The following is a 26,345-nucleotide window of genomic DNA, read 5'->3' on the forward strand; positions in this document are numbered from 1 at the left end:
GTGTATATGATGTTTAAGTGACTGTAACGAAGTGTAAACGTGAAAATTGGTTGAGACTATTGGTACTACAGTAAACTAGGTTGAGTCTAGTTTCTATAGAATATAAATTTGTAATTTTTGGACAAGTAAAGGTTAACTTTTATGATTTTACAAAAACGTTGTGCAAAGCTGAGCTGTTAGACCTGCTGTTAGGTTATGTTGTAAATGTTATATCTCATGAACTACGGGACCAATTGGGTTGGTTCCACCTCTGGAAGTTGACTCATTGAGTTAGGAACCAAACCCAAGTGGTCTTGCATTTATTGGATTTTTCGTTTAATGGGAATTGCAAATAACATTCTGTTGCGCATGAATTTGACTGTTATGAGTTTGATGTAATGATTTGATGATTGTGAGAAAACTATGAGGAATAAAAATGTAATAAAATATGTTCTGGAAACCTAAGACATATGTGCTTCTGTGATGATTTTTGGTAAATTAATTGAGATGCTATGATCGGTGAAATAGTACAATCTTTCTAGTAGGATTTCTGTCTCGGTGAAACTAGCTGCTGAGTTTTGTGAAAATGCATGAAATATGATACTTGCTAATTTATTATCGTGTTTTGACCAAATTGCCCTTGAGGGGAATGATTGCAGGATGATTGTCATAATTTGACCAAAATGCCCTTTTGGGGAATAATGGCTAGTCAATTGTTATTTGTTGACCAAAATGTCCTTACGGGGAATAATTGCTAGTAATGTACGTTATGAATACATGACACGTATATGATTGCTTACACATGTGATGTGTCACAAAAACACTTGTTAAAGTCACACACGATTCACAAACGAAACACGAAACATGTTATGTGCATAGGTATTATGTGCCGGGTCTAGAGACTCGATAATATTCCGACACTTAGAAAAATCTCTTTGTTGTTTTAGAACGTTAGAGAGAGATTTTCGGTGACGCGCATCTTGGTGATTTATTTTGAGAAATTCTTCGCAAACAGTGAGTTTCACTTTCCCCTCTTTAAACTGTTTTCAAACGCTTTTCACATTGGGGGAGATAACATACTCCACAACGCATTTAAGATTTTGTTATAAATTATATATCACTTGTAAAGGCTAAGTGGCAAACGAAACATTTGAAGTCCTACACATCGAACCGGTTAATATTTAGAATAGCGAGTCACTGTTGAGTAGTACTACTGGGTTTGACAAACCCCACCCAACGCTAAACTCGACTGGAGGTCGAGCGGGTGTAATTTTGGCTAACACGTACCATGGTCTGGAGGACCTGGTGACAAGGCACTTAATAAACGAGTCAGCTTCGGTGTCGAACACTTAGTAATACTTGTTGTATAGACTAGCTACCTATCGATATATAATTGACATAACACTATCTGTAACGCAAAACGCTGTAACGCAAAACGCTGTAACGCAAAACGCTGAACGCAAACGCTAAACGATTTATTTTTATATAACTTGTGAACTCACCAACCTTGTGTTGACACTTTTAGTATGTTATTCTCAGGTAGCCGAGGCGGGCGCGCGGTTTAGGAACATGCATTGCTTGAAAAACTTTTAACCATGCAAACTTACTTTTAACTGTTATCATTGGTTTTAAATCGTCCTGCGTGACGTAACATTGTTCTCTATGGTTTTACGCTTCCGCACTTATTTTCATTTAAACGTTTTTATGGTTTGATTATAACTGATGATTCCGATCCTGCCAGTTCACACCCTCTGACGGTAAAACTCCGTTAGTGGATTTTGAGGGTGTGACATCGTGTATCGCGATGGGTTCCTGGATACAATTTTCATTTTTGATCCCTTGTTTAGGCCTAACTCCCATTGCCCAAAAATACTAAGGCGTCTCCCAAGCGGCTCGCGACGATGCGAGCGTGCGAAGTGTGCCATCAAAGCGCCACATTGCGCCCAACGCCATTCGCCGTCACCATCGTCCTCGCCAGAGCCCGTGCGCGTCGGGTGCTCCGCACCCTCCGCTAGGACCACTTAGTGTGTGCTAAGCATAAAAAAATATTACTATGGAAACTCCATCTGTTATAAAGAACTTCCATTTTTTTTCTCACTTTCCATGTGTGATGGGTTTTATTTTCCTTATTTATACACATGTAAAATGCTTCCACTTTCTTCCATCTTTCCATGTGGGATGGATTCTTTGTCCCATGTGCGCATCAAAGCGCCCAACGCCCTTCTCCTTCGCCGTCGTTGTCGCCATCGCCGTCGCCGTCGCCGTCGCCATCGCCTGAGCCCGTGCGCGTCGGGTGCTCCGCACCCTTCGCTAGGACCACTTAGTGTATGCTAAGCATAAAAGAATATTACTATGGAAACTCCATCTCTTATAAAGAACTTTAATTTCTTTCTCACTTTTCATGTGGGATGAGTTTTATTTTTCCTTATTTATACCTATGTAGAATGCTTCCACTTTCTTCCATCTTTCCATGTGGGATGGATTCTTTATCCCATTTTATTTACATGGAATGGATTTGTTTTATGAATTTTTTTACTTCCTTATTTTCTTTTTATTTTCCTTATTTAAAATTTTCCCATTACTTATCTTGAGAATATTTTTGATCATTCAACTTTATTAAGTTGCCAATTTTAGATCGAAATTTTGGGATGTTACACTAGATATATAAACAAAACTGTATGTAAAATAAAATATATCAAAACATAAAATGAATTTGAATATGAAACTAGTTTTTAAGACCCACGCGTTGCGACGTGGTTGTTAAACCGAACATAAAATAGATAAAAGAAAAGTTAAAAATATATATAAACACGTTGAACCATACACACACGTTGTTTTACAAAAATTGAACCGAAATGTAAAATATAGAAAAGAAAAAATAAGTAAAAATGATAAATATAACAAAGCATAGAAAATAAATAAATAAATAAATAAGTTAATACGATTAAGAACATTATTCAAGCACCTTTATCTATTTTCAATAATCGATGAAGGATCAAAGGTGTATATTAAATAACTAGTTTTTAGCCCGCGTGTTAGGCGGATTTTAGTTAGGTTTTTATTTTAGAATTTTTTATTAATTTGTTTCTAATGATATTTTTATTTTTAAATAGAGTTTTATTTAGAGTTAATATTTTAATTTAATTTGGTTCAGTTTTATTTAGTTTTTGTAGGGAGGTTTGTTTTGATTTATTACATACAAATTAGTGTATTCGTCATTCATGTAATGATTTTTGTTTTGATTTAATGAAATATTTGTTCATTTCTTATTTAGGTTGATCATAATTTTATTGTTATATTGAATGTTCATTTGTGTTCGTTTAGGTTTGTTCTATTATGTTCGTTTAACTTATTGTTCGCTTACACTCGATAACTGTTCGTTTAGGTTTTAACTGAATGATCATGAACATACTAAGTTTTTTATGCACGAACATGAACACGGACAGGCGACAATTCGTATTCGCTCGGTTTGTTTACATACCTAATAAATGCCATTATATTTCACAAAAGATCCTATTGATTTCACAAAAACTAACATTTAAAATTCGTTGCAAAGCTATTATACCTAGTATATGCCATAAAAACTTATATAAAATTAATAAACGAATATAAGGTGTAAAACTAATCTTGAAGTCATTGCCAAACCTACTTTATGTAACGAAATAAGGAACATATAAGGAAATTCGTTAAAAAATGTAATAAGTTCTCCGATGAGATAAGTCCACCACAAAATAGAACGAAACAACATGTGATTAGAATTTAGAAAATATTAAGAGTAAATGAGTAATGGTCAACTTTTTTTTAGAAAATGAAGCTTTCCATGTTCCCATCAATTATTTCAAAATCAACAATAAAATGATACATAACTAAAAAGTATTTTATAAGCATCATCATATTAACTGAAACACATTTACTTGATGTTATGAAACTAAGCTATCACACACAATGTTCTGTTTTAGAGAATCCTCTTGTTAGTTTAAAGGTGAGCTTAGCATCATCAGGCATATATAGCATCTTAAAAGGCGCTAAAGCATTATTTAAACTTTTAGTTATCGATTAGTGCATAGCGGTTGACCTGTTCATGCAAATCAAATGACGGGCGTTAATCGTCTTTGCTTCCTTGAGCACATACACATGAAAGGCCTCTACTAAGCCATGCAAATGATCCTTTCTACACAAATCACACTTCTTGTTATAACCTAACCCGTACAATATATAATAGATAAATTAAAAAAACACAATAAGTTGAGAATTAATTATTAGAGTTGTTTTTTCAAAGGAGTGGTATTGAGAATTCTATTTACCAAAATAGGGATTTTAAAAAATGTTTATCATAATAGATTTTTTAGATTAAAATAAAAATATTCTTTTATTGATAAGAAAAAAAATCTCTTATGATCTCAACCAACCGCTCTTTCAACTTTGCTCCTCTACCTATGTTTATCGGACCTACAATTGGAAAATAGTAACACCATCTCCTTGAAACAAAGAAAGTTGCATATTGACATCTTATGATCCAAACACCCAAATAACATAAAGATATATAATGCACAAATGTTCCTAACCCATTGGGTTGTGTCGGTTAAGTGTTTTATTGAAAACCGAAAATAGTGGGTCATCTTTGATTTTCGTCATTTCCATAACCGACAAAAGCGACGCGCACCAAGTTTTAGTAAATTCACGATTAACTGGACCGATTAATAAAGGTGTAGACTCTACTAATTAATAAACGGACTGATTATTACAGAAAATTAATAAGTTTTAAAATGTTTAATATGATGTTCATATATATATATATATATTTTTTTTTAATCTACGCATATGTGGTCGCAAGGCTAACTTTACATATTGTGATATTTTTAATAAGAGGTCGAATGTAACTAAATACATGGCACTAATACTAAATTCTCTATTGTTGGTAGGATTCTTAGATAATGGCAAGATAATATCAAAATCCTCTGTATATATAATTTATGTTTTTGACAGAACGTTTTAATTATCATTTCTTTAAGCTCTTAGTTTTTTTCCAGTGGATAATAATCAAATGATGCAAATGTCAGATGAGTAACTCAAGTTATCAAAGCTCAAATGTATAAAAACGAATTATATCGTGGTTAAAAATGTAGAGCACAAACTTTTAGACCCAATTACATTTTTTTGGGCTACTTTAGTTAAGCCGAAACATCTCAAGACCAAATCTAGTTAACGGTTAACGTCCCATAACTGACCCGAACCAGCATGTAAAACCGATTTAACCACAACTGATTAACTGGAACTACTCGTTTATGCTTCTTTGGTTAACCAAAAGTTCATATACATAAAGTAGTTAGGTTGTGCTCTGTTGCAAGTCCTAGTTTTTTCACAATAAGCAAAATATTCGTGTAGCATGTTTCGACTCCTTGCACTCACAACGAAAAACCATATTATTCTCGTATCTATACAAAGAATCGAGCGTCCCAATGCTTTTAAAACTCGGGCTCTTATTAATGAAAGACGGAGGTATTAAAGTACCATCATAATCCAAAAGAATAACTCGTCGCGCATGTTTTCTGCAATTTTTAACACGTTTTGATAGTCTCTTCAGCCTTATATGCAGCATAATGCTCTAAGTCTAGCACATCTTGTTTCTTGATGTGTTACTAACTTTGTAACCCGACCCCTTAACCTCGTCATCATCAAAAGAACAGATTATTATAAATCAAGCTAAAAGTATTGGTACCTCATTTTTTTTAAGAAATTCAAAAAATGCCCTTTTGTTGATTTTTTTGGTTTCCAACTAAAACCAAACTTCAATTTATTGGCAATATGCCATTTCTAAATTGAACTAAAAGTTTAGCTCGCATCATGAGGTAAACTTTTTAATCTGGTAGAGGCTATGACATAATCCCAACCATCCAAATACACTAATACTGAGTTACAACTTGATTTTCAAAATGTTAATTCTTATAATTTTTAATTGGTTTTTAAAAACTACTTATTCTATTTTCATTTATCAATCATTAACATTCATTAACAAATTTAAAACTTACTCATTCAATGGCTTCATGTTCCATCTCTAGCTTATTGCTTTTGTAGAATCTATAAGAAGCCAAAAATTGTAACCTTGGATGTACCTTGGTATTATGCTACATGCACACCATAAAAATATGTACATCAAATTTATAAAAAGGGAGCTCTCAGCTTTTTCAAAAATACATTTTTAACATTAGGATAATGGGTTTGTAGCTGGGCAAACAATGAAAAGGGCTGAAACGAAGAATGTGGAGAAACATGCTAAAGCCTGCGAAGAGAACCAACATGTTTTTGTCCCTCTGGCTTTTGATACCTTTGGCTCCTTGGCACCGGAAGCTATCCGTTTCCTAACCAGGGTCCAACAGGTTGTGCATAGCAATGTGTCGACTCCAAAGGGGCAGGGGTATGTCTTTAGCAGGTTAGGGTTTGCAATTCAGAAAAGGGTGGCGGCGCAGCTTGTTGCCCGCCTACCTGCTATGTTGATGTAATATCTATGTTTCTACATATTATAAAACAGTTACATTAGGATCAACAAACTTATTATATACTACAACCCAATCACATGCCCACATACATAACCTGATTACCGATTACAACCAACCTGTTTACACTCCAAAAGCTTATTAGCCCTAGGATATTATGGTCAATATTCATATGAGATTCGAACACCAATAAAAAGTAACGAATTTGACCTGAAAACCGTTCACACAACCCGAATGACACCCCTAGGAGAGTTTGAGTTGATTACTAACACAAACTTCTTAGATCTACAAACACTTTAAAAAAAATTAATGCATCAAAATTTCTTTCAAACTCTCATCACTTATATGCTTACACCTTCATCAATTAGAGAGATTAAACAACTAATATGAATCGAGAAAGAAAAAGACATAAACTTGAGCGGGAGTTACTATATAACCAACATAAGTAACATGGGCCTTAGCTTGAACTGTTGCCGGTTTTGAAAATAACAACGTAAGTATAAAAATAAACATATATACCTTAGTAACATGGGCCTTAGCTTGAACTATTGCCGGTTTTGAATTGACACTCTTCTTCTTCTCACCAACAACCGGTCCACTTTTAAACGAAGTAGTTTGCTTTATTACCATATACTTTCTTTTTGTTATCATTTTGATGGCCCAAACTGTAGCACGTATCAGTTTCACACTTGGGTCGAACATCTGAATCATCAGCATCTTTTACTTAAAGTTCCTAATAACAATAATAAAACATGGACCTTTAAATTCAAAACAAAAAAGTCAATCTCTAGCACAAAAACAGTCAACTTCCATCGTTGATAGTACCTTAAAAGCATCAAGATTGCTGCTTTCTTCAACTTGTTCAGTAACCGACTCGTTAGAATTCCCATTTCCTTCTTTACTTTCACAATTATAATCAAGAATTTTGGCTATTATATCCATGGAGTCATCTTCTTCATTGTAGTTTACAAGCTATTGATCATCAACACCCGCAATCGCTACAAAATTCAAAACCTTTCCTATAATAATATTCTTTTGCTAATGGAGGAACACATGTGGCTCGCTACCGAGTTCTTGCTAATGGTGGTGCGATAATCAAGCGGTGGTTGTTGAAAGCGAGTCGGTCATAAAACCCTATATCTTAAGCAACGGAGTTGTGGAGAAACACCCAGAACTCATCGCGTCCGATTTTGCCGCAACAAAAAGTCGGAAAATCACATTTAGATGAAGACCTATGAATGAACGATAAATGCGGATGAAGGATTTAGGATTTAGAAGGATGGGGAAAACCTTTGCTTTATACGATTTGATTAAACACTGAGATGAGTCTGACATAATCTTTGTGAGGACCGGGGGTTTTAATTAGGAAGATAAAGAGAAATAGATAGGTAGAGTTTACAAAATCAAAACTCAAAACGACGGATAGAGGATCTTATGACCCGTGGGGCTATTTGGCTCAACATCGGGTTAAATCAATCAGAAATCTCCGTTCAAAAATTAAGCAATCTGGTTGCTTGAGAGGGAGTGGGGAGCAACGTGAGAGCGACACGTAGGATTCTATGGTAGAAACTATATAGATAGTTAGATCATATTACATGCATCACATAAGTTCATGTTAAATAATCATATTAAATTTGATTTAATCATGACGAGTAAACGTTTGACTATGAGGAGGTACTTGGTTATTATAGGAGCCACGAACTCACACATTAAAACAGGTGTATATAGTTCTTATACATGATGCGCATTAAGTTGTACAAATGATGAATAGTATAGCCCGTGATAACAGATAGATCATCAGAGGCTAGTTTTGGTTTCGTATGCTATGAATTTTTTCCCTATAAATTGAACCCTTTGTAGACCTTTTTCCTCACCCTTTTGCTCTAATCTTTCACATAATATTACTTACGATATTTCTTTTTTAGATCCTTTGTTTAAAACATTCAATTGAAGAAAAGAGATCAAAGAAGAAGTGGAGCAAATAGAAGAAAGTGTTCAGACAATCATCACTCTATTCTTGTATTTTTAAAGGAGCATCACTAGTGTGGGACTAGTGACTTACTCAAAAGTGTTCTTCATGATTTGAGAAATGAAACACTATCTTGATATAGTGTGGCCACACTCTAAAGGGTTGAGTACAATATCTTGATGTAATGTTGTTATTGAGAGAGTTTGTACACTATCTTGACATAGTGTTGGTGTGGGTTCGCTATTTTGACATAGTGAACATTTGAAGATTTGTAAAGACATTCTATCTTGATATAGCGTATTGAAAAATGTGATCGATACATTTATCTAATGATATGTTGTATTGGTAATCCATACCATTTAGAGAGATGACCAGTGACAAAAACTGTCGATCGGAGGACCAATGAGAGGATTAGAGTGAATTGGTTAACATTCATTTAACCATTTAAAAATGGTAGTGTCATTTATAACCCTTAAACTGTTTACATTCCGGCATATTTTACATACATGCTTGCTTGTCTAATTAACAAAACGAGGTTCCTAAGTACCAAGTTTAGCATAGTTTTTGTCAAGTGTGTACTCTGTACATCCTAACCTGTATCAATGCATGTTCTAACTTCTTATTTAGTGTTAAGTATATCCAACTAAATTATAATGGTATCAATGACACCAAAATCACCAACAATCCCTAGATCTTAAAATAATTTGTCTATATTTTTGTTAATGAGTTCAATTTCTTTTTACATATTTCTTGTTTCTTAATTATTACTTATCGCGCGCTAATCTAGTTTCTATATTTTGTCATATAATCTATTTTGATTCTCAATCCAACTTTGCGATTTCTAGAATTTGTTATTCCTAATTAACTTGCCAATTAGGTTTACGCAATCAAATATAAATTTATCAAATAATGAAGTACAAATAGAAGCGACCGTGGATCACTACAACATCGGTTGACAAAAGCGTGATGAATGTCGACACGTCGAGGGAGCAACAACTCCACTCCATTAACACAGGGAACAAGGAGGTTAGCAAATGAGTTGGGAAAAAGATAACGTGCATAGGTAATGTCAACAATTATTTTTAACATAATCTTAATTTTATTATAATTCGATAATAATTTGATGAAGTACATAAGTATTCATTCTTAACATTTTCTGATTACAAATCACATTCCAAGTTATGAAAACTTATACTAAATTAGACATTCATTCTTATCTATACTATATATAAAGCAGGAGTGAGGGACCTTTTAATTTTTAAGAGGTACCAAACTTATTGCTTTTAGTACAAACTATAATGCACAAGATTAAGGCATTTTAGGGGCAATTTTGTATTTTGACAATTTTGTCTTTTAGCATAACCAAAATCATGTATGGTTTATTTTTAATTTATTAAAAAAATTACAAGTTTGGTCCATTAACTTTAATCACATTTTCTTAATTTATATAATAGTTACATATATACCCTTTATTTTAAACCAACTACCTTGACGACGTTTAAACGTTTATAACTTTTTCACACATTAATATTTTTTTTAAAAACAATATACCATAAAAATGAGTATTTTATTCTCTTTAATTTGCATATGGTATTGCTATAGTTTTTTCATATTAAAAACTAAACATGTTACGTGATTACCATTAAAGACCGACAAACGAATCGGGCGGTTTCGGTCGTTCGGGTCATAGGTCTAACAGGTTAAGGTTGGAATGAGTCGATACAAAAAGGTTAATTTAGTTTGGGTCGGGACGAGTTTTGGTTGAAACTTGAAAGGGGTCAAGTCATACGAATTTCGGTTAGAACATTGTTAAGCGGAACAGGTTGTGGGTCAAAACGAGTTCAATGTAGCGTTACGTACACACCAACACCTGACTGAGCGTGCACAATCGTTGTGTGACGTGCTTACTAACACCGGTTAAGATTCCAATGCCGCAATACGAGCATACTATCGTCGTATTATGCGCATACTATTGTTAAGTCACGCACATACAGAAACAGTAACAGTAACACCGGTTACGCATCCAATGTCATGTTTGCGTGCAACCTCGCCGCATCGCGCGGGCACGCAACTAGTATTAATAAATAATCAACATGCGAATGTTTTTATTGTTCTACAACCTTTTTCTTTAGGCCCAAGTAGACACTTGAAGAAAGCAAAATAATAATAATAAGATTTGAAAACAAAAAACCCAAAATACCCCTCTCCCTCTCATTCTGTAAGACCTCAACAAATGTAATAAAACCAAAATCAAAATCAAAACCAATTTCCGCAAATCACAAAATCAAATTCTTCTTCTTCTTCTTCTTCTTCGATCATCTGCTGCACCGATTCATTCATTCATTCATCTCTAACCAACACTCAAACGAACCAAACTTATGTAATCATTATCACACACACACACACACACACATACACGTCAATCGTTCTTCCGTTGTTAATTTCGATCATATAGGTTCAATTTAGGGTTTTCCAACACTTCGGACGAATTTGTAGGTTTTTAAGTTAATTGTTTGGTGTAGGCTGTTATATATCCAAGTTGTTTGTGATAATGTGTGTTGTGTGATCAATTATGTTGGATTTTAGGATACGCCGTTAGGGTTTTGGGCTTAGGGGTAGGGTTTGGTGGTTAGAGATGGCGGAGACTGAAGTTGAAGATGGAGCGGCTCGTATTGACCCGGATACAGCTCTCTCTTACATTGTAAGAGTTTTATATTATTATGCGCTAATAATAAAACTGTTGGAACTTGATAGTGATTACTGTTGCTGGTAAGTATTTGTGGTTTGTTAAATTGAGAGTTGTGTATGGTTACTGGCTTTGAGAACAGAATGTAACGAATAATAAGCTGTAATTCAAGCTTCATGTGAATGTAAATGTGGGATAGTTTATTCTGTAAATGTATGTTGTATTGCTCATTCTTCAATGGTTGGTCTTACTCGACTTGAAAATTACTATGAGATGAAGCTTGTGTTGTTTCATTCTCCCACCTATGGTGTTGATTTTCAACCCTTTGTGAATTGAATCTGATTGTGTGTGTTGTCTGCACAATCTGGATCGTAATTTCTTAATGTATTCTTAATACACAATCACTAGTAACATATAAGTTTCTGGTTCTTTTAGGACGAGAGGCTTCAACGTGCATTGGGTCATTTTCAGAAAGAGTTTGAAGGCAGCCGTTCTGCAGAATCATTGGGTAAGCCACCCATAACAGAACTGTTCTATCTGAAAAGTGACGGGACAACCCTATAACTAATTTCTTGGCAGGGCCAAGATACGGTGGGTACGGGTCGTTTTTACCCTCATATAAGCTTCCTCCACCGGTCCATCATTCTCATAGCAAGGGTCCGAATCCCAATAAACCAAGTCCACTTAATAGTTTCCGTTTGGAGGTATATCGTATACAAATAGCAATATATTTTGGTTATTTTGTTTTCATTTTTATTGAAACTTGGGTTACCATTTAGGGTGCTCCTACTGCCTTAAATCCAGTGACATTTGCCGATCCTGTTAAGCCAGCTGCATCCCAGCACAAAGATGTATGTGTTGATCAAAATGTGTCATCTGCTGATGACACGGCAAGCAAAGATACATGTTTTATTAAAAGGGAAACCCCTAGAAGTAATTTGGTAAATCCAACTGAGCATAGATCACTAAAGGTACGGATTAAAGTTGGTCTTGGACTTCTTACTCCATCTTCCTCAACGGGCAACAATGTTGAGGATAGTGGTGGTCCGCCAAACGAATCTCGTGATGCCCTGTTTAACTCTCCTGGTGGCATACTTGGAGTAAGTTTGATTATGTTTATCATACTCTTGTTTCGTGATTGTTGTTAATCTTTCAATAATTTTTTTGTTTACCATGTTGTAGGATATGACATCTATCTTTGTTCCTGGAAACAAGCTGGTTTCACCACTAAATGAGAGCCTAATATGTTTAAAAGTTAAGGTCAAACCGGTTGTTGAGAGAAAGACAAGTTTCTCAGTTGTTGAGGATGACAAGGCTCCAGTTTCAGATAAAAGTATAAAAACAGAATCTGTTGACTGTAAACAGGGTTTGACTAGTGGTTTGAAAGTCAATCTGTCGTCTGACTCTACAATACCTGAAGCAAAACGAGAAGCTAAGAAAGACGTACCTTTAAAGAAACGAGAAACAAGAAAGGAACTGATAAACGTCCTATCTTTTGGCCCCGAAAGCTGTGAGCAGAAAAATGTCAAAAAGATTTTATCTGATTCTGTAATATCTGAACCAAATCGAGTGGCCAAGAAAGACGTACCTCTAAAGAAAAGAGAAACACAAAAAGAACTGTTATCTGACCCTGATTTTACAAGAAAAGAGTCAGATGAAAGCTTTAAACAGAAAAATGTCAAAAAGCTTTCACTTGATTCAAGGGGAATCAGACAGATTGCTTGTAAAAACAACCCTGATGCTCCTAAACATGAACCGCAGGAAGTGAAACTACCTAAAAATATTGCAAAATTACCATCTGAAAGAAAAAATAAGTTAAAAGATGTTCAAACAAAAGAAATCTTGAGGTCTAGTCTCCCTGGATCAATGAAAAACAAGAAAAGTGCTTTAAAAGATATTGTAGAGGTACGCAATAGCTATAAAGATATATTTGACACCGAACATAGAGCGTTAGAAGTAGCAAATGTTGGGAGGAATGAAATTCCCTCTGAGGTGGCAGTCCCTCAGCAAACAGAAGTGGGTCCCGCAGCCCCTCTTGCTGAGGTGTCAGTCTCTCAGCAAATAGAATTGGGCCCCGCAGTCCCTCCAGACAATTGGGTAGGATGTGATCGTTGTGAAAAGTGGCGACTCCTGCCAATTGGTATTGAGCCTGATAATCTGCCTGATAAGTGGCTGTGTAGCATGTCAACATGGCTGTAAGTTCTTTTTACTGTCTTTTATGTTATGTTATAAGTTTTTCAGGAAAAAAGATAAGTAGTTTATATTATTGTGTAGGCCTGGAAGGAATCATTGTGATATCAGTGAGGATGAAACCACAAGGGCAGTTCAGGAAATGAACCTTCAGTTAATTTCTCAGAATCAGAACTGTCTTCAATATAATGCTAGTAGGGGTGATACTGGGTATTCTGACCATACAAACTCAAATGTGAATTCTGAGACCATGACTAATAAAATTAAAAAGATTAAGTCCAAACCTGAAGGCAGCAGCTCCATTTTGATTGAAACCAACCAACCCTTGGTCGAGAAAAATGGTATATATCCAGCTGTTGCTAAACGTGATAATGATTATGTGAAAGTATTAAATTTCTTTTTGAATATGTTTGCAGATGTTGTGAAGGCTAAAAGGTTAAAAAACAAGACATGGTCTGATCAGCATGAGACTAAGGACAAGCTGGTAGTTTCAGTCAAGATTCATACTGAAGACACACCAGGTTCCATGAAGAGTGAGCCATTTGATAAAAAAGTGGAAGTTCCTGCAAAGAAAAGGAAGTTAAAAGACTGGCAGGAAAGTCAAAGTCAACCTTATGCAAACACTTTGGAAAGCAGTGAAGATAGAATAAAACTGAAAGATAAAAGATTGAGGACTGAGGTAAAGGAGTCCACTGATGATGTGTCCTTTTACAAAGGAAAAACAATGAAAATCAAATTATCAGTTACTAAAGAGAATTCAGTTGACACAAGTCACGAAAAATTATTGGATAAAAAGGTGGAGATTCCCGCAAAGAAAAGGAAGTTGAAAGATTGGCAGGAAAGTCAAAGTCAACCTTATGCAAACACTTTGGAAAGCAGTGAAGATAGAATAAAAATGAAAGATAAGAGATTAAAGACCGGGGTGAAGGAGTCTGCTGATGACATGTCTTTTGTTAAAGGAAAAACAATGAAAATTAAGTTATCAACTAGTAAAGAGAATTCAGTTGACACAAGACATGAAAACAGTCAGCAGCATAGAGAAAAGATTACAACTTCAAGTTCTTCAAAGATATCTGGTTCTTCTAGGAGGGCTAGTTTGCAAGAACGAAAAGGGTCACCAGTAGGGTCGGTTTCGTCGTTTTCCATTAGTGCTCCTAATCCTTACAATAATTCACCTGCTTCTGGAAAAACCATTCCAAGAAAAGCTCATGCTAGGGCTGAAATTCCAAGAAAAGATATTGATACAAGTCAAAGAAGTGGTGGCAAAGTTGATGTAAAACATAAAGAAGCCTCAAAGATTATGAGCACGAAAGGAGATGCTAATGGTGTTAAAGATAAAGATCAAAGATCAAATTCTCAAAGAACAATGGTAAGGGCATTGACTGATCCGTTGACTGGTCAACCTAATAAGATGAGAAGGGTTGAAGTAGATCTGAAGCATGCTGGATCTGAAGAAAAATCGCGTGATATGGACAGCCCAGAAATGAATCCAACTGTTAAAAAAGATATAAAAAAGGTAAAAGCGGGTGATATTTCAAATGTAAAGGACCCCGTAGAGCCAATGGTTGAGTTACAAGCAGTTGACAGTTCTGGTCAAAATAAGTCAAAGGTTATGAAACATCCTGGAGATGCTGCTAATCAGAATGCTATAAACGATCTGAGTGTTATTAGCTTTTTGAAGGAGTATTCTTCTGGTCAATCTGCTTTGACTCCCTTTAGAAGAGCTGAGGAGTCAAAGGACTATGCCGACCGTTTAAAGGTTTGTATAGTTTTCATGTTTTTTTTTCTTTTAACTTATTTGTATGATTTTTATGTAAGTTATTCTTTTGTAACTTATGCAGATTTCTGGATTTGATTATGAGTGTAACGACGCATACTTTGACTCCTCTTTGAAGTTTCTTTATGCTTCTTCGCTTCTGGAGACCTGCACTGCTGACATCAGCAAATCGAAAGGAGTGGATCCGGTTAGTGGTTACACCACTTCTGCCAAACTTTCTAAGTAAGTTCAACTTAAATATTAATTAAATAATCAATGATGTTAGATACCATTGTTTAACCAGTAACTTTTGATTTTGAAAACGTGCAGAATTTGTGCTCAAGAGTATGAGAAACGAAAAGAATTTGCTGCAGCATCACTGGCCTATAAATGCATGGAAGTAACATATATGCGGATAGTCTATTGCAAGAGTTTGCTGACTAGGCAAGACTTGCAAACAAGTATGCAAATGGTTACTCAAGGTATGCCCAATTTTTGCATTGTTATATCGACGACTTGATGATACAAGAAAAATACTATATGCTTATATGGGACAGCTCATTTTTTGTTTTCATTATGAAATGTACCTCAACCTAATCCTTTTTTTAACAAAAATCACTGTAATTTTTTATTTTTTACGAAAAGACTTTAAACCTATTTTTGGTATTTTTAAAGTCTTTCAACTTGTAAAAAGGTACATAAAAGTCACTAAACTAATTGTTGTAAGTAAAGTCCTAAACTTGTCTAAATTGCATTTACTTTGGATTTTTTTTCTTAATAATGACTTGTTAATTATGCAGGTGAGTCACCATGGCACGTGTGTGTGGTGGTCTCGGGTTAGGTTGAAAAGTTAATTTTGCCTAAAAAGTGTGAAAACAGTTTTTAGCCATGGTTTTCTATTTTTTAAAATTTAAAACATCATGGAATTTAAAACACCATGCCTAAAAATTTAAAGAACCATTCCTACTTTTCCTTTCTACATCTTTTATGTAAAATCGGCTTTTTGTCCTCATCCTATAGTGTGTGTCTCAGTGTGTATTTGCAAAAATGTTGAATTACACTTTGTCATATTTTCGCCTTGGTTGCGGTGCGCGCATATAATGTATATATGCGTGGTCCATCGGGTGGGCAAAAGTGAAATTGCACTAACTTTGACGTTATTTTTACTAATTTCGTGAAATAACGTTAAAAGTGGTGGAAGGTTAATCAAGCATCATGTGGTGGCGTTGATAGCCGAAAGACAATGGTACATGCACCAATCAGTGGGTGTCCCAATGGTTGAGTGTTATGTGCCTTATGTCAAAGGCTTGATGCAAAACTACTATCGAGCCGGGGGTCTCACTGAAAGCAGCCTCTCTATTCCTACGGGGTAGAGGTAAGGTTGTCTACATCCTACCCTTCTCAGACCCTACCATAGCTTTGCTATTGGTGGGATTTACTGAGTACGATGATGATGATGATGACACTTTGTCATATTTTGATTAACTTAATGTAGTTAGATTAAAATAATTCACAAGTACTTGCATTTTAGACAAGTTTAAGGAGGACTTTAATAAACATTAGTATAGTGACTTTTTTTGTGTACTTTTTATAAATTGAGAAATCATATGATAATTAAGTTAGGTTTTTTTATTTTCGTGAAAGATAAGAAAGTAAACTGTCTTTTTATAATATTAAGATTTGTTCGCTCATGCAGGTGAGTCACCATCATCCTCAGTATCCGATGTTGATAATTTAAACAATCAAGCAACAATGGATAAAACCATGCTGTCTAAGAACATTGCACATCCAGGAAACCAATTAGTGGTTAAAAATCAAGCCAACTTAATGAGGCTTCTTGATCTTGTAAGTTCATATTTTCTAAAACACATACATTCAAATATTATTGAAACTAATTATCTGCCTTTGTTGTAATTAATCTGCAGACAAGTGATGTAAGTTTTGCAATGGAAGCTTCTACGAAGTCACAAAACGCTTACAAAGCTGCTAGTGTGATTCTAGAAGAATCTAAGAATGAGATGATGATTTCAGTCAAACGGGTCGTTGACTTCAGCTTTCAAGATGTAAAAGAAATTGTTTGTTTGGTACAAAACACACGCGAGGCCATTAATCGTCAAGGATTCAAAGGTAACAACAGGCGGTAATTGGCAGCTGGCAGAGCTGTAAATAACATTTTGCCATCAATTTTGACCTATCTGTACAAAACATGATCGAGATCGGAATCAAAACGTTAAAACGTTTTTTTTTTCTTGATCGAGGCGAACGTTTACCTTTTAGCACTTAGTAATGGTGTTTGGGTATTATATCAGATGAAATTATAGAGAGGCTTTATAGGGGGGATGGTATGGATGCTGATGTTATAACTTTATACATCTAAATTGGTGTTGGTTTTTTTGCCAAATGATATCTTTATAACTGAATATTTTAGTCACAAGTTTTCTAACTAGGACCTTTCGGTATATGATGTTTGTTTTGTATATAATGAGAGATGAAGAGAAGAAAATTTCTACATTTTTTTTATATCACCCTTTGCATCATAATATACTTCTTTAGGATTTAAAATTTGATATCCATGATATGTAACGATATAGTGAATATTACCAAGATTCTGTGTCTCATATTCGATACATTGCTTGACTTGCTACCCGGAAAAAACCTGGAAAACCCTGACAAATATCTTGACTATATTTGGAACCGGCTCCTACCCACCCTGATTTTGAATTTTGTTGACCATACCTGAAACTAGAGGTGCACAAATAGGGTTTTTCAAATACACGGGTTCAGTATGGAACGGGTTCGGGTATGACCTGGTGTTGGAAAATCGGGGGTATTGGCAATAACCGGGTCGGGTCCGGGTATTGTCTCTAAAAACCATACCCTATGCATCGGGTTTGGGTTCGGGTTGGGTATAGAACCGGGTATTCTAAAACCGGGTATTTGAATACTCTATTTTTGGATATTGAAAAAACCCCTATTTTCGGGCTTTTTTCGGGTATAGATTGGATTTTTTAAAAGGTTGCACTTTTAGGGGTATTTTTCGGGTATACATCGGGTATTTGAAATATCCGGTTTCGGGTATTGGAAAAACCCAGTTCCAGGTATGGAACCGGTTCGGGTTTTCGGGTATAACCGGGTACAAATCGGGTCCGGTTCGGGTTTTACTACCGAAATGCATGCTCTATCCGTACCCTACAAATCGGGTCCGGTTCGGGTATTAAAAAAACCAGTTCCGGGTTTTTATTTCGGGTCCGGTTTTTTGTGCACCTCTACTTGAAAGCGGATTCTACCCAGTTACGATTCCTAAAAGTACCCGGTTTGTTCACCTCTATGTCGAGGTATTGGTCCATGTAGATATATGTTTTTTTAACACATGGAATCCACAATGTAATTAATATTTTGTTATAAATTAGTGAAATATCAAAGTGAATTATTATTAATTAACTCTTATGTTCACCTCCAATGTTTTTTAACACATGAAATCCACAATGCAGTATTATTGTATCATTGTGGCGATTTTAGAACATTCAAGTAAAAGAAAATGTAAGTGAGAGGATTGATATGAGAACTTAGAAATACCATATTAATACCGAATGTTGAAAGATAAAACATTGAGGTCAAAGGAGAAGTTTATTTATTTATTTAAACTCTATGTTGGATGTTGTTTAATATATAACAAAGCTCTTACAACATAAAACACAAACGGAATAGTTAACATTTAGCAATTACATAGAAATATCGATGTCTAAAGTTGGAGCAGGTTGTAACAAAAACCGCTTCAAAAATAATTCGAAAATAACAACTTCAAAAAATATTGTAACATTTTATATTGATTGACCAAATTCATCAAAGAATGATATAAACATGTTCTACTTCCAATTGCGCATTTAGAAACCAAAAGTTTGTGGAGGAAAGTTATTAGACCAATTTTGATGATTAACGAATAAGTTTTGGTTAATAATCATGCTTTTAAGAAATTGGTGTTTAGGTTCAGTCAAACATGGTGCACATGTGATGTTAATGGTCGTTAACAAGACCTTAATTTGATTGGTTTGGTTGTGAAATAGGCCACTTATGCGATACTATGTAAAATGTGATAAGTTGGCAGTAAATGTGGTAAGTGCACAATTCACAAACTCACCTAAGTGTTGTGGTCTTGATTCATTTAAGCAAATGCTAGCAATAGTTAAGGTCTTTAGGATAAGTGGTGGTCTTGATTTCAAAGTGATATAATACTTCTAATAGCTTACACATGATGATATGGATGGTTACAACTTTCTATACATGTTTAGTTTTAGATTCTTTCAAGTAAATAATTTTGCATGTGGAAAATATTTTGGTGAAATTGGTTAAATTTGATTAATAAATTGGACTTTATATACATATTGATGATTGAGACATTAGCAAGGGTTCTAACTGAGTTCAAGTATTCTCGGTATTCTAGAAAGTTAATTAAAGCCATTGGAAATTTGGAATTCTGGAAGTTGGTTTTGAAGAAATTCTTTTGTAAGTGTGCATTGAGTTTAAGGGTATAAAGTGTTGTAAAATTGCGTATCAAAATGATGAATTCGATTAATGATGCAAACCTTTAATTTTGATTTTAATCTTGGTTTCTTGAACAATTATCTGGATTAATCTTTGAATCGTGAACACTTTCAGATAAACTTATTTGCGGGTTACACACAATGATTTATCGGATAAGATAGAGATTTCTGTAGATGAATTTGGATTTTGATGATTCTGTATATGAGATGAAGAACCAGAGAAGAAGTAACCGTCCTCTTTAGTTCGGTTTTATACAATCGAGTCAGAACATCCAAGGAATGATAGACATCGATTAATATAATCCAAATCCATTTTCCTTATGAGCCCAAATAAATTAATTAAAAGCCCAATTACACTTAAGCCCAAGTAGATAATTACTTAAACCCAAGTATAAAATCGAATAACAAAGCCCAAATAACATTTTTGTTAAACGAGCTTGTACTCCCGCATCACGCAACTCGTTTAATCTCTAACATTATTTATTTGATCGACAAGTTAATCCAGTAACATTAAAATAACCAACATAAACTCGTTGAGAATTAACTGGACAAGAATTATTTTCAAGAGGATTCAAATTGTTTAAAAGATACTCTTTGAAGGAATAGATCATGCTAAGAAGATTTTAGGTTTACAAACTACTATTTATGATAAATTTTATTTTGAATAAGTATACTTATATATGTTTCACAAAGGTGGTCATAGTGCAAGTAAGCGACAAGATGAGCACACAAAGTGGGGCTTTACAAGCAATAATAAACTAACGTGAAGTAAGCGTTAACATGAGTAAAAAAGTGGGATGTTTCATTAGCAATAATAAAACGACGTGATCATATATAGTGAAAGTAAGCTTCAGGGTGAGTACATAAAATGGGGCGTTTCCCTAGCAAAAATAAAACAATATGTTCATAGTGCAAGTAAGCATGAAGGTGAGTACACAAAGTGAGACTCGTGTTTGTCCATATATTGGCGGAACCTAGCTAAATTCTCTTGTTTTGACATATATGAAAGTCTATGATGAACAAGGTTCATTAAATGAAAGTGATTTAACTATTCGGGATTGGTTGGTATTTGCCAATTCTACTTGCATTTCATTCTTCATTTTGTGCTTGCATTCAAGTGCAGGGCCGGCCCGTGGTCCATTATAAGCAAGGTAGAGCTTTAGGCCCCCCAGTCAAAACAGGCTTAATATAATATGGGTTTTTAAAATTGACATGTGGGCTTCTATTGGTTTTAGTTGTTGGGCCCTTAATTGAAAAAAAAACAAGACTCCAAAATCCAAATGATCACGTGAGTGGTGAGTGAGTCCTTGTCCCTTCCAATTTACATATCATTAAAAAAACATGATGATTATTATTATTATACAGATGCTCAATTTTCTAGGTCAAGGCCGCTGCTTCGCAAGGACCAAAGGGTCAAAGGATAATCTTCATCATCGCAGATTCCAAGTCTGCAGGTTACAACGGCTCTCTCTTTTGATGTATTAACTATTAAAGATGAAGAATTCATCTGATTTCTCCCACTCCCAAATCAATTGTAAGATTTAATTTGAGAAATCTGAAATTTATTGATTCAAAGGTTATAGTCCGAACTGTCCGATATCTGAATTTCGTTAAAGTTTATTTGAAGGCTCCGTCCTGTATCTTTGTCAATCTGAGAACCGAAGGGAAAAATTGACTCACCAACCAGCCGGCTATTCGGAATTTCTTAGCAGCCGAGACTTGAACTATTCTGAAGTCTGAACCTATTTTGCAGTTTTCAAGGTACACTAATTCTTCTTGTTTTAAATTTGTTTGCAATTTGTGAATTTTGATCGTTGTTCTTAATTTTTTATACATAGATTTTCTGTGGATTATTAAAGTTTTACTTTGTTGATACCAAATAAGATTATTTATACTTAGGCACTTAGCTTTTTTTTGGCGAGGTTAGATTATTTGTGAACTTGTTTGCAACTTTTGAATTTATAATGTCAAATCGAAATAGGAAGTATGAGTCGGGTCATGCTAAAAGGTTAAAGAAACAAAAACGAGAAGCTGAAATGCAGTCACTAAAAGGATCTTTACTAAAATATGTAACAAACTTAAAAGATAACAATAATGAACATATGAATAGCGATGGACGTTTGAATGTAGAAGAACCTAATAGTGACGCACCTATAAATGTTGAAGATTATGAACTTAATAACGAAGAAGAACCTATAAATATTGATGAAAATAATAGCGATGAACATGCAAATGTTGATGAAAACAATAGCGATGAACCCGTAAATGTTGATGAAAATAATAGCAATGAACCTATAAATGTAGATGAAAATCATAGCAATGAACCTATAAATGTAGACGAAAATAATAGCAATGAACCTACAAATGTAGACGAAACGATAAATTTAGATGATCCAAGTCAATGGACTAGTATTGATACTAAGTTAAGAGATTTACTTGTAGAAAAAGGACCAATAAAGATTTATGATTATAATTTTCCAAAAGACGAATATTCTAGAAACTTTATTCCTTTATATATGCAAAGGATGGCAAATGGGGAAAAATATGAAAGAAAATGGTTGGTTTACTCAAAAAAGTTAGATAGAGTGTTTTGTTTTTGTTGTAAGCTATTTGATGTGCATTCAAGTAAAAGTAAGTTAGCCGATGAAGGTAGTAACGATTGGAGAAATATACATGCTAAACTAAAACAACATAAAGCAAGTAAAGAACATATTATTAATATGGGTACATTGTTTGAGTTAGAAACAAGATTGGCAAAAAATAAAACAATTTATAAACAAACTCAAGATCGAATAAATAAAGATGAAAAATTTTACTAGATACTATACCAAATTTAACTCTTAAACCATTATCACAAACACGTTGGGAAAGTCGACTAGAAAGTGTTAAAGCAATTAGGTTTCAAGCTCCAAAATTAAGATAAGCTATATTTGATGCATATGATGGTGGCGATCCTAAATCTAAAGGTGATGCTAAAACGTTAGTTGAAAATGAGTTTGAAAGTTTTGAGTGTTTTTTTAGTGATGGTTATATGGTATGACGTTTTGCATGCTACAAATATAATTAGTAAAAGCTTACAAGCAAAAGATATGTGTGTTGATGATGCTATAAAACAACTAGATACATTTATTTGTTATTTTGAAAAGCATAGAGATGAAGGGTTTGAAAAGGCTATGACTGAAGCTGAGAAAATTGCTATAGAGATAGGCATTGAACCTATTTTTTGTGAGAAACATATTATTCGTAGAAACAAAAAATTTGATGAAAATGTTGATAATGAAACTTTGAAAACTCCTATTGAATGTTTTAGAACGGATTACTTCTTGTGTATAGTTGATCAAGCTATTTCATCTCTTAAAAATAGATTTGATCAATTTAAAGAGTATGAAAATAGTTTCGGTTTTATGTTTAGTATAAAAAAAATTAAAATCCTTAAATGATGAAAGTTTAAAAACTAAGTGTATGTTTCTTGAAAATATATTGAGAAAAATCATATATTGATGGTTTAGATTTATTTCAAGAACTAAAAATGTTAAGAGAGATTATACATTTAGAATTAGACACACCTATTAATATACTAAGTTATATTAAAACATTTAATTCTTTTTTGAATGCATATATTGCCTATAGAGTTATGTTAACTATTCCCGTAACTGTAGTTTCTGAAGAACGTAGCTTTTCAAAATTAAAACTAATTAAGATTACTTAAGATCTACAATGTCGCAAGAAAGATTAAATGGTTTAGCTATGTTGTCGATTGAAAATGATTTTTATGTAGAACGTGATTTTGAATATTTAATTAAACAGTTTGCATCAATTAAAGCAAGAAGAGTAAATTTCATTTAAATATATCAACACACTAGAAAACAATTTTAAACTCCGCCAACTATAAACTTATTAGTTTATTATTGCCGGTCCCAAGCCCGGGTAAAGGAGGAGGGTTTATATTTGGTTTTTGAGAAAAGCCCCAACATTTTAGTATGCTTTAGGCCTCCAAGAACATAGAGACGGCCCTGTTCAAGTGTCTCAGGTGTTGTGTCTAACATACCAAAGTCTATCTGGTGTGAGTCAGTAAGGGTGATTAAGGGTCCGACGTGGCTGTTTAGGTGGTACCCCTCATGCGAGGGGTCTACACGAACCATTCTCAAACCTATTTCAACCAAAACAATAATGTATGATTCTTCTTCGTCTAACGATGCGAATTGTTTTCTACATGCAATGGAGTTTACGATCGAACATGTTTTATTTGGTGATGACCAAACATCAATCCGGCATATGGCATACGACACGGTTCATGATGCTTTGGACGGGTATCTTCAAATGTTCGAAAGAACGGTACACGATAGTGTTTATAAGTTTACCAAAACTATTATTAAGTTATATATCAAAAAATATATACGTAGTCCTACTTGGAGTGATATTCAAAAGTTACATGAATGCCATGAAACAAAACATGGATTTACCGGGATGCTTGGTAGCATTGACTGTATGCACTGGGAGTGCGCAAACTGCCCAAATGTTTGGCGCGGTCAATACATACGAGGTGATAATGCACACCCGACTATATCCTTGCAAGCAGTTGTTTCACAAGATTTATGGATCTGGCATACCTTGTTTGGTGTTGCCGGTACAAATAATGATTTAACGGTCCTCCATAGTTAGGGTTTTACAATAACATAGTAGAATGTATGATGCCAGAATCAAGTTTTCATGTTTTAGGAATCGAATACAAGCACGCGTATTATTATGGTGACGGGATATATCCGTCGACTGTCGTGGTCGATGTTTGTGAAATCCTTCACGTGCCCACAAGATGATAAACAAAAGAATTTTAAGGGAACTCAAGAAGCGGCAAGAAAAGGTATTGAAAGATGTTTCAGTATCATAAATAGAAAGTGGCACATAGTGGCCAACCTAACACGAACATGGGTTTAAAAAAAATTAGACAGATGATGTACGCAATATGTATTTTGCATAACATGATTATTGAAGACGAGAGATGCGCGATTTACGAGTACAACGTTCAATATCAACCGGTTGACGAAACACAAAGAGAATATAATCGATTGGCTTTGGAAAATGACGATACACATGACGCGTACGTCGGACTTGGTCGAACATATATGGTCTCTTCCGCCTCTTTCCGACAATGAAGGCTAGATATTTTTTTAGTTTTAGTTTATTTCATAATGTTATTTCCAATGTTTCAAGTTAACATTTAATTATTAATGTTTGAATATTATATAAGTTGTATTAAATAAAGAAAACTAAAAAACAGAGAATGATGGAGAATGAGAAGAATGGTGTATACCCTTGGTTTAAGGGTGAGATTGAATGATGGGAGGGATGCTGATGTGGTGCATACGTGGCGAATGAGGAAAATGGTGTTAAGGGTGTATATCCCTTATGTGACACCCGAAAATTTCGGGTTAACACCTACAAACTACGTTATCTCAAACACTCATTCATGTATTCCACTTAATTAGGGTTAATTAAGTGTGTCGGTTATTGCACAAGCGTTCACGCAACGGTAATTCAAGGAATTACCAAATCACACGAGTTTGACCCGAACATTGGTGAAAATACAAAAGTAATATCTCAATCATATATTTATAATATTATCTATGTGAAATTACATGCTAAATGATATGTTCTTAGTTCATAGTTTGTTTCATGAAATTGCGATCGATTGCTCGTAATTTTTATGTTCTCTCCTTTTTTACCAAATTTATGAAATAATAACCAGGCTTTAGTTTTATGAACTTAGGTTATTATATTATTCGTAATGATTCGTTATAATTCGGTTCAAGTGTTAAAAAGTTCGTTTAAATAAAAAATTGATTCTAGATTGACCATTCTTGTAAGTATGATTAATTTTTAATTAAAACAAAATTACCTAACCCTAATTCCCCCCCCCCCTCCCCACAACAGTCACTCCAGCCCTTGATCTCTCTCTCTCTCTCTCTCACGTTTCAAACAACCTCAACTCTAATTCAACTTGAATTTAACCTTGATTTTTGCAATTGGTGGTGTCTATGATTGATTCTTATCATTCTTAAGGCTAATTGGTAAGTTTCATGCGTCAATTTTATGTTTTGATGAACTTTTATGTAACCCTAGATGCCCAGAGTTTTGAATACTGATAATTATGATGTTAATTGATGAATTAGAACCTTAAAGATGTCATAAACATGTTAGGGTTTGAGTTTTGATGATAATAGTTTGTTGACAGATTCGTGATTGTTTATTAATTGATCTGTAACTTGATAATTATTAAATGTTTTTTTATTAATTTTTGATTCCATGATGTTCTACTTTAATTCTGATATCCAGAAAGCTAAAGTTTGTATTTTTTTGGACGAGTTTTGAATAGTTTTTATGATTTTACAAAAACATGTGTCAAAGCTGATGCAGGGAATCGAATTCTGGTTTGTCTTCCCGACATCATAACTCTTTTATGACAAGTCCAAATTGGTTGGTTCCATTTCTGAAGCTTCAAATTTTGCGTTAAGATTCAAACCCAATTGGCCTTGCTTGATTTGGATTAATAGTTTTGCTTTACCAAATCAATACTTATTATTGTGTAATCTGCTAAACTTTTTGTACCTATCTGCAATGATTATGTATTCTGTAGACATGAGAAAAATATAATAATTTTTTTTGAAAAACCTAATCTATGTGTGTTATTGTGTTTAAACTTGCATAATTTATTTTCATGATTTGCTTAGGT

The 26,345-nt window shown here is 34.2% G+C and overlaps 1 protein-coding gene and 1 long non-coding RNA gene across 2 annotated transcripts; both read left to right on the forward strand.

The window, feature by feature from the left end:
* The first annotated feature begins 10,749 nt into the window (after positions 1 to 10,749).
* Positions 10,750 to 15,635, forward strand: LOC143593116 (cysteine-tryptophan domain-containing zinc finger protein 7-like). The gene is made up of 9 exons (XM_077072844.1): positions 10,750 to 11,143; positions 11,564 to 11,636; positions 11,708 to 11,832; positions 11,908 to 12,228; positions 12,311 to 13,323; positions 13,403 to 13,659; positions 13,735 to 15,077; positions 15,160 to 15,317; positions 15,405 to 15,635. The coding sequence occupies exons 1-9, from the start codon at positions 11,078 to 11,080 to the stop codon at positions 15,592 to 15,594; spliced, it is 3,546 nt and encodes a 1,181-aa protein (XP_076928959.1). The 5' UTR covers positions 10,750 to 11,077; the 3' UTR covers positions 15,595 to 15,635.
* Positions 15,636 to 21,013: 5,378 nt separating this feature from the next.
* LOC143593119 (uncharacterized) lies at positions 21,014 to 22,093 on the forward strand. Its single transcript, XR_013146046.1, has 3 exons — positions 21,014 to 21,149; positions 21,232 to 21,428; positions 21,543 to 22,093. It is a non-coding gene; the product is annotated as an uncharacterized LOC143593119 (long non-coding RNA).
* Positions 22,094 to 26,345: the final 4,252 nt, after the last annotated feature.

The sequence above is a fragment of the Bidens hawaiensis genome, unplaced genomic scaffold, assembly GCF_021521415.1.
Source record: "Bidens hawaiensis isolate Kalapana, Puna unplaced genomic scaffold, B.hawaiensis_p1.1 tig00041703_1, whole genome shotgun sequence".
Lineage (NCBI taxonomy): Eukaryota > Viridiplantae > Streptophyta > Magnoliopsida > Asterales > Asteraceae > Bidens > Bidens hawaiensis.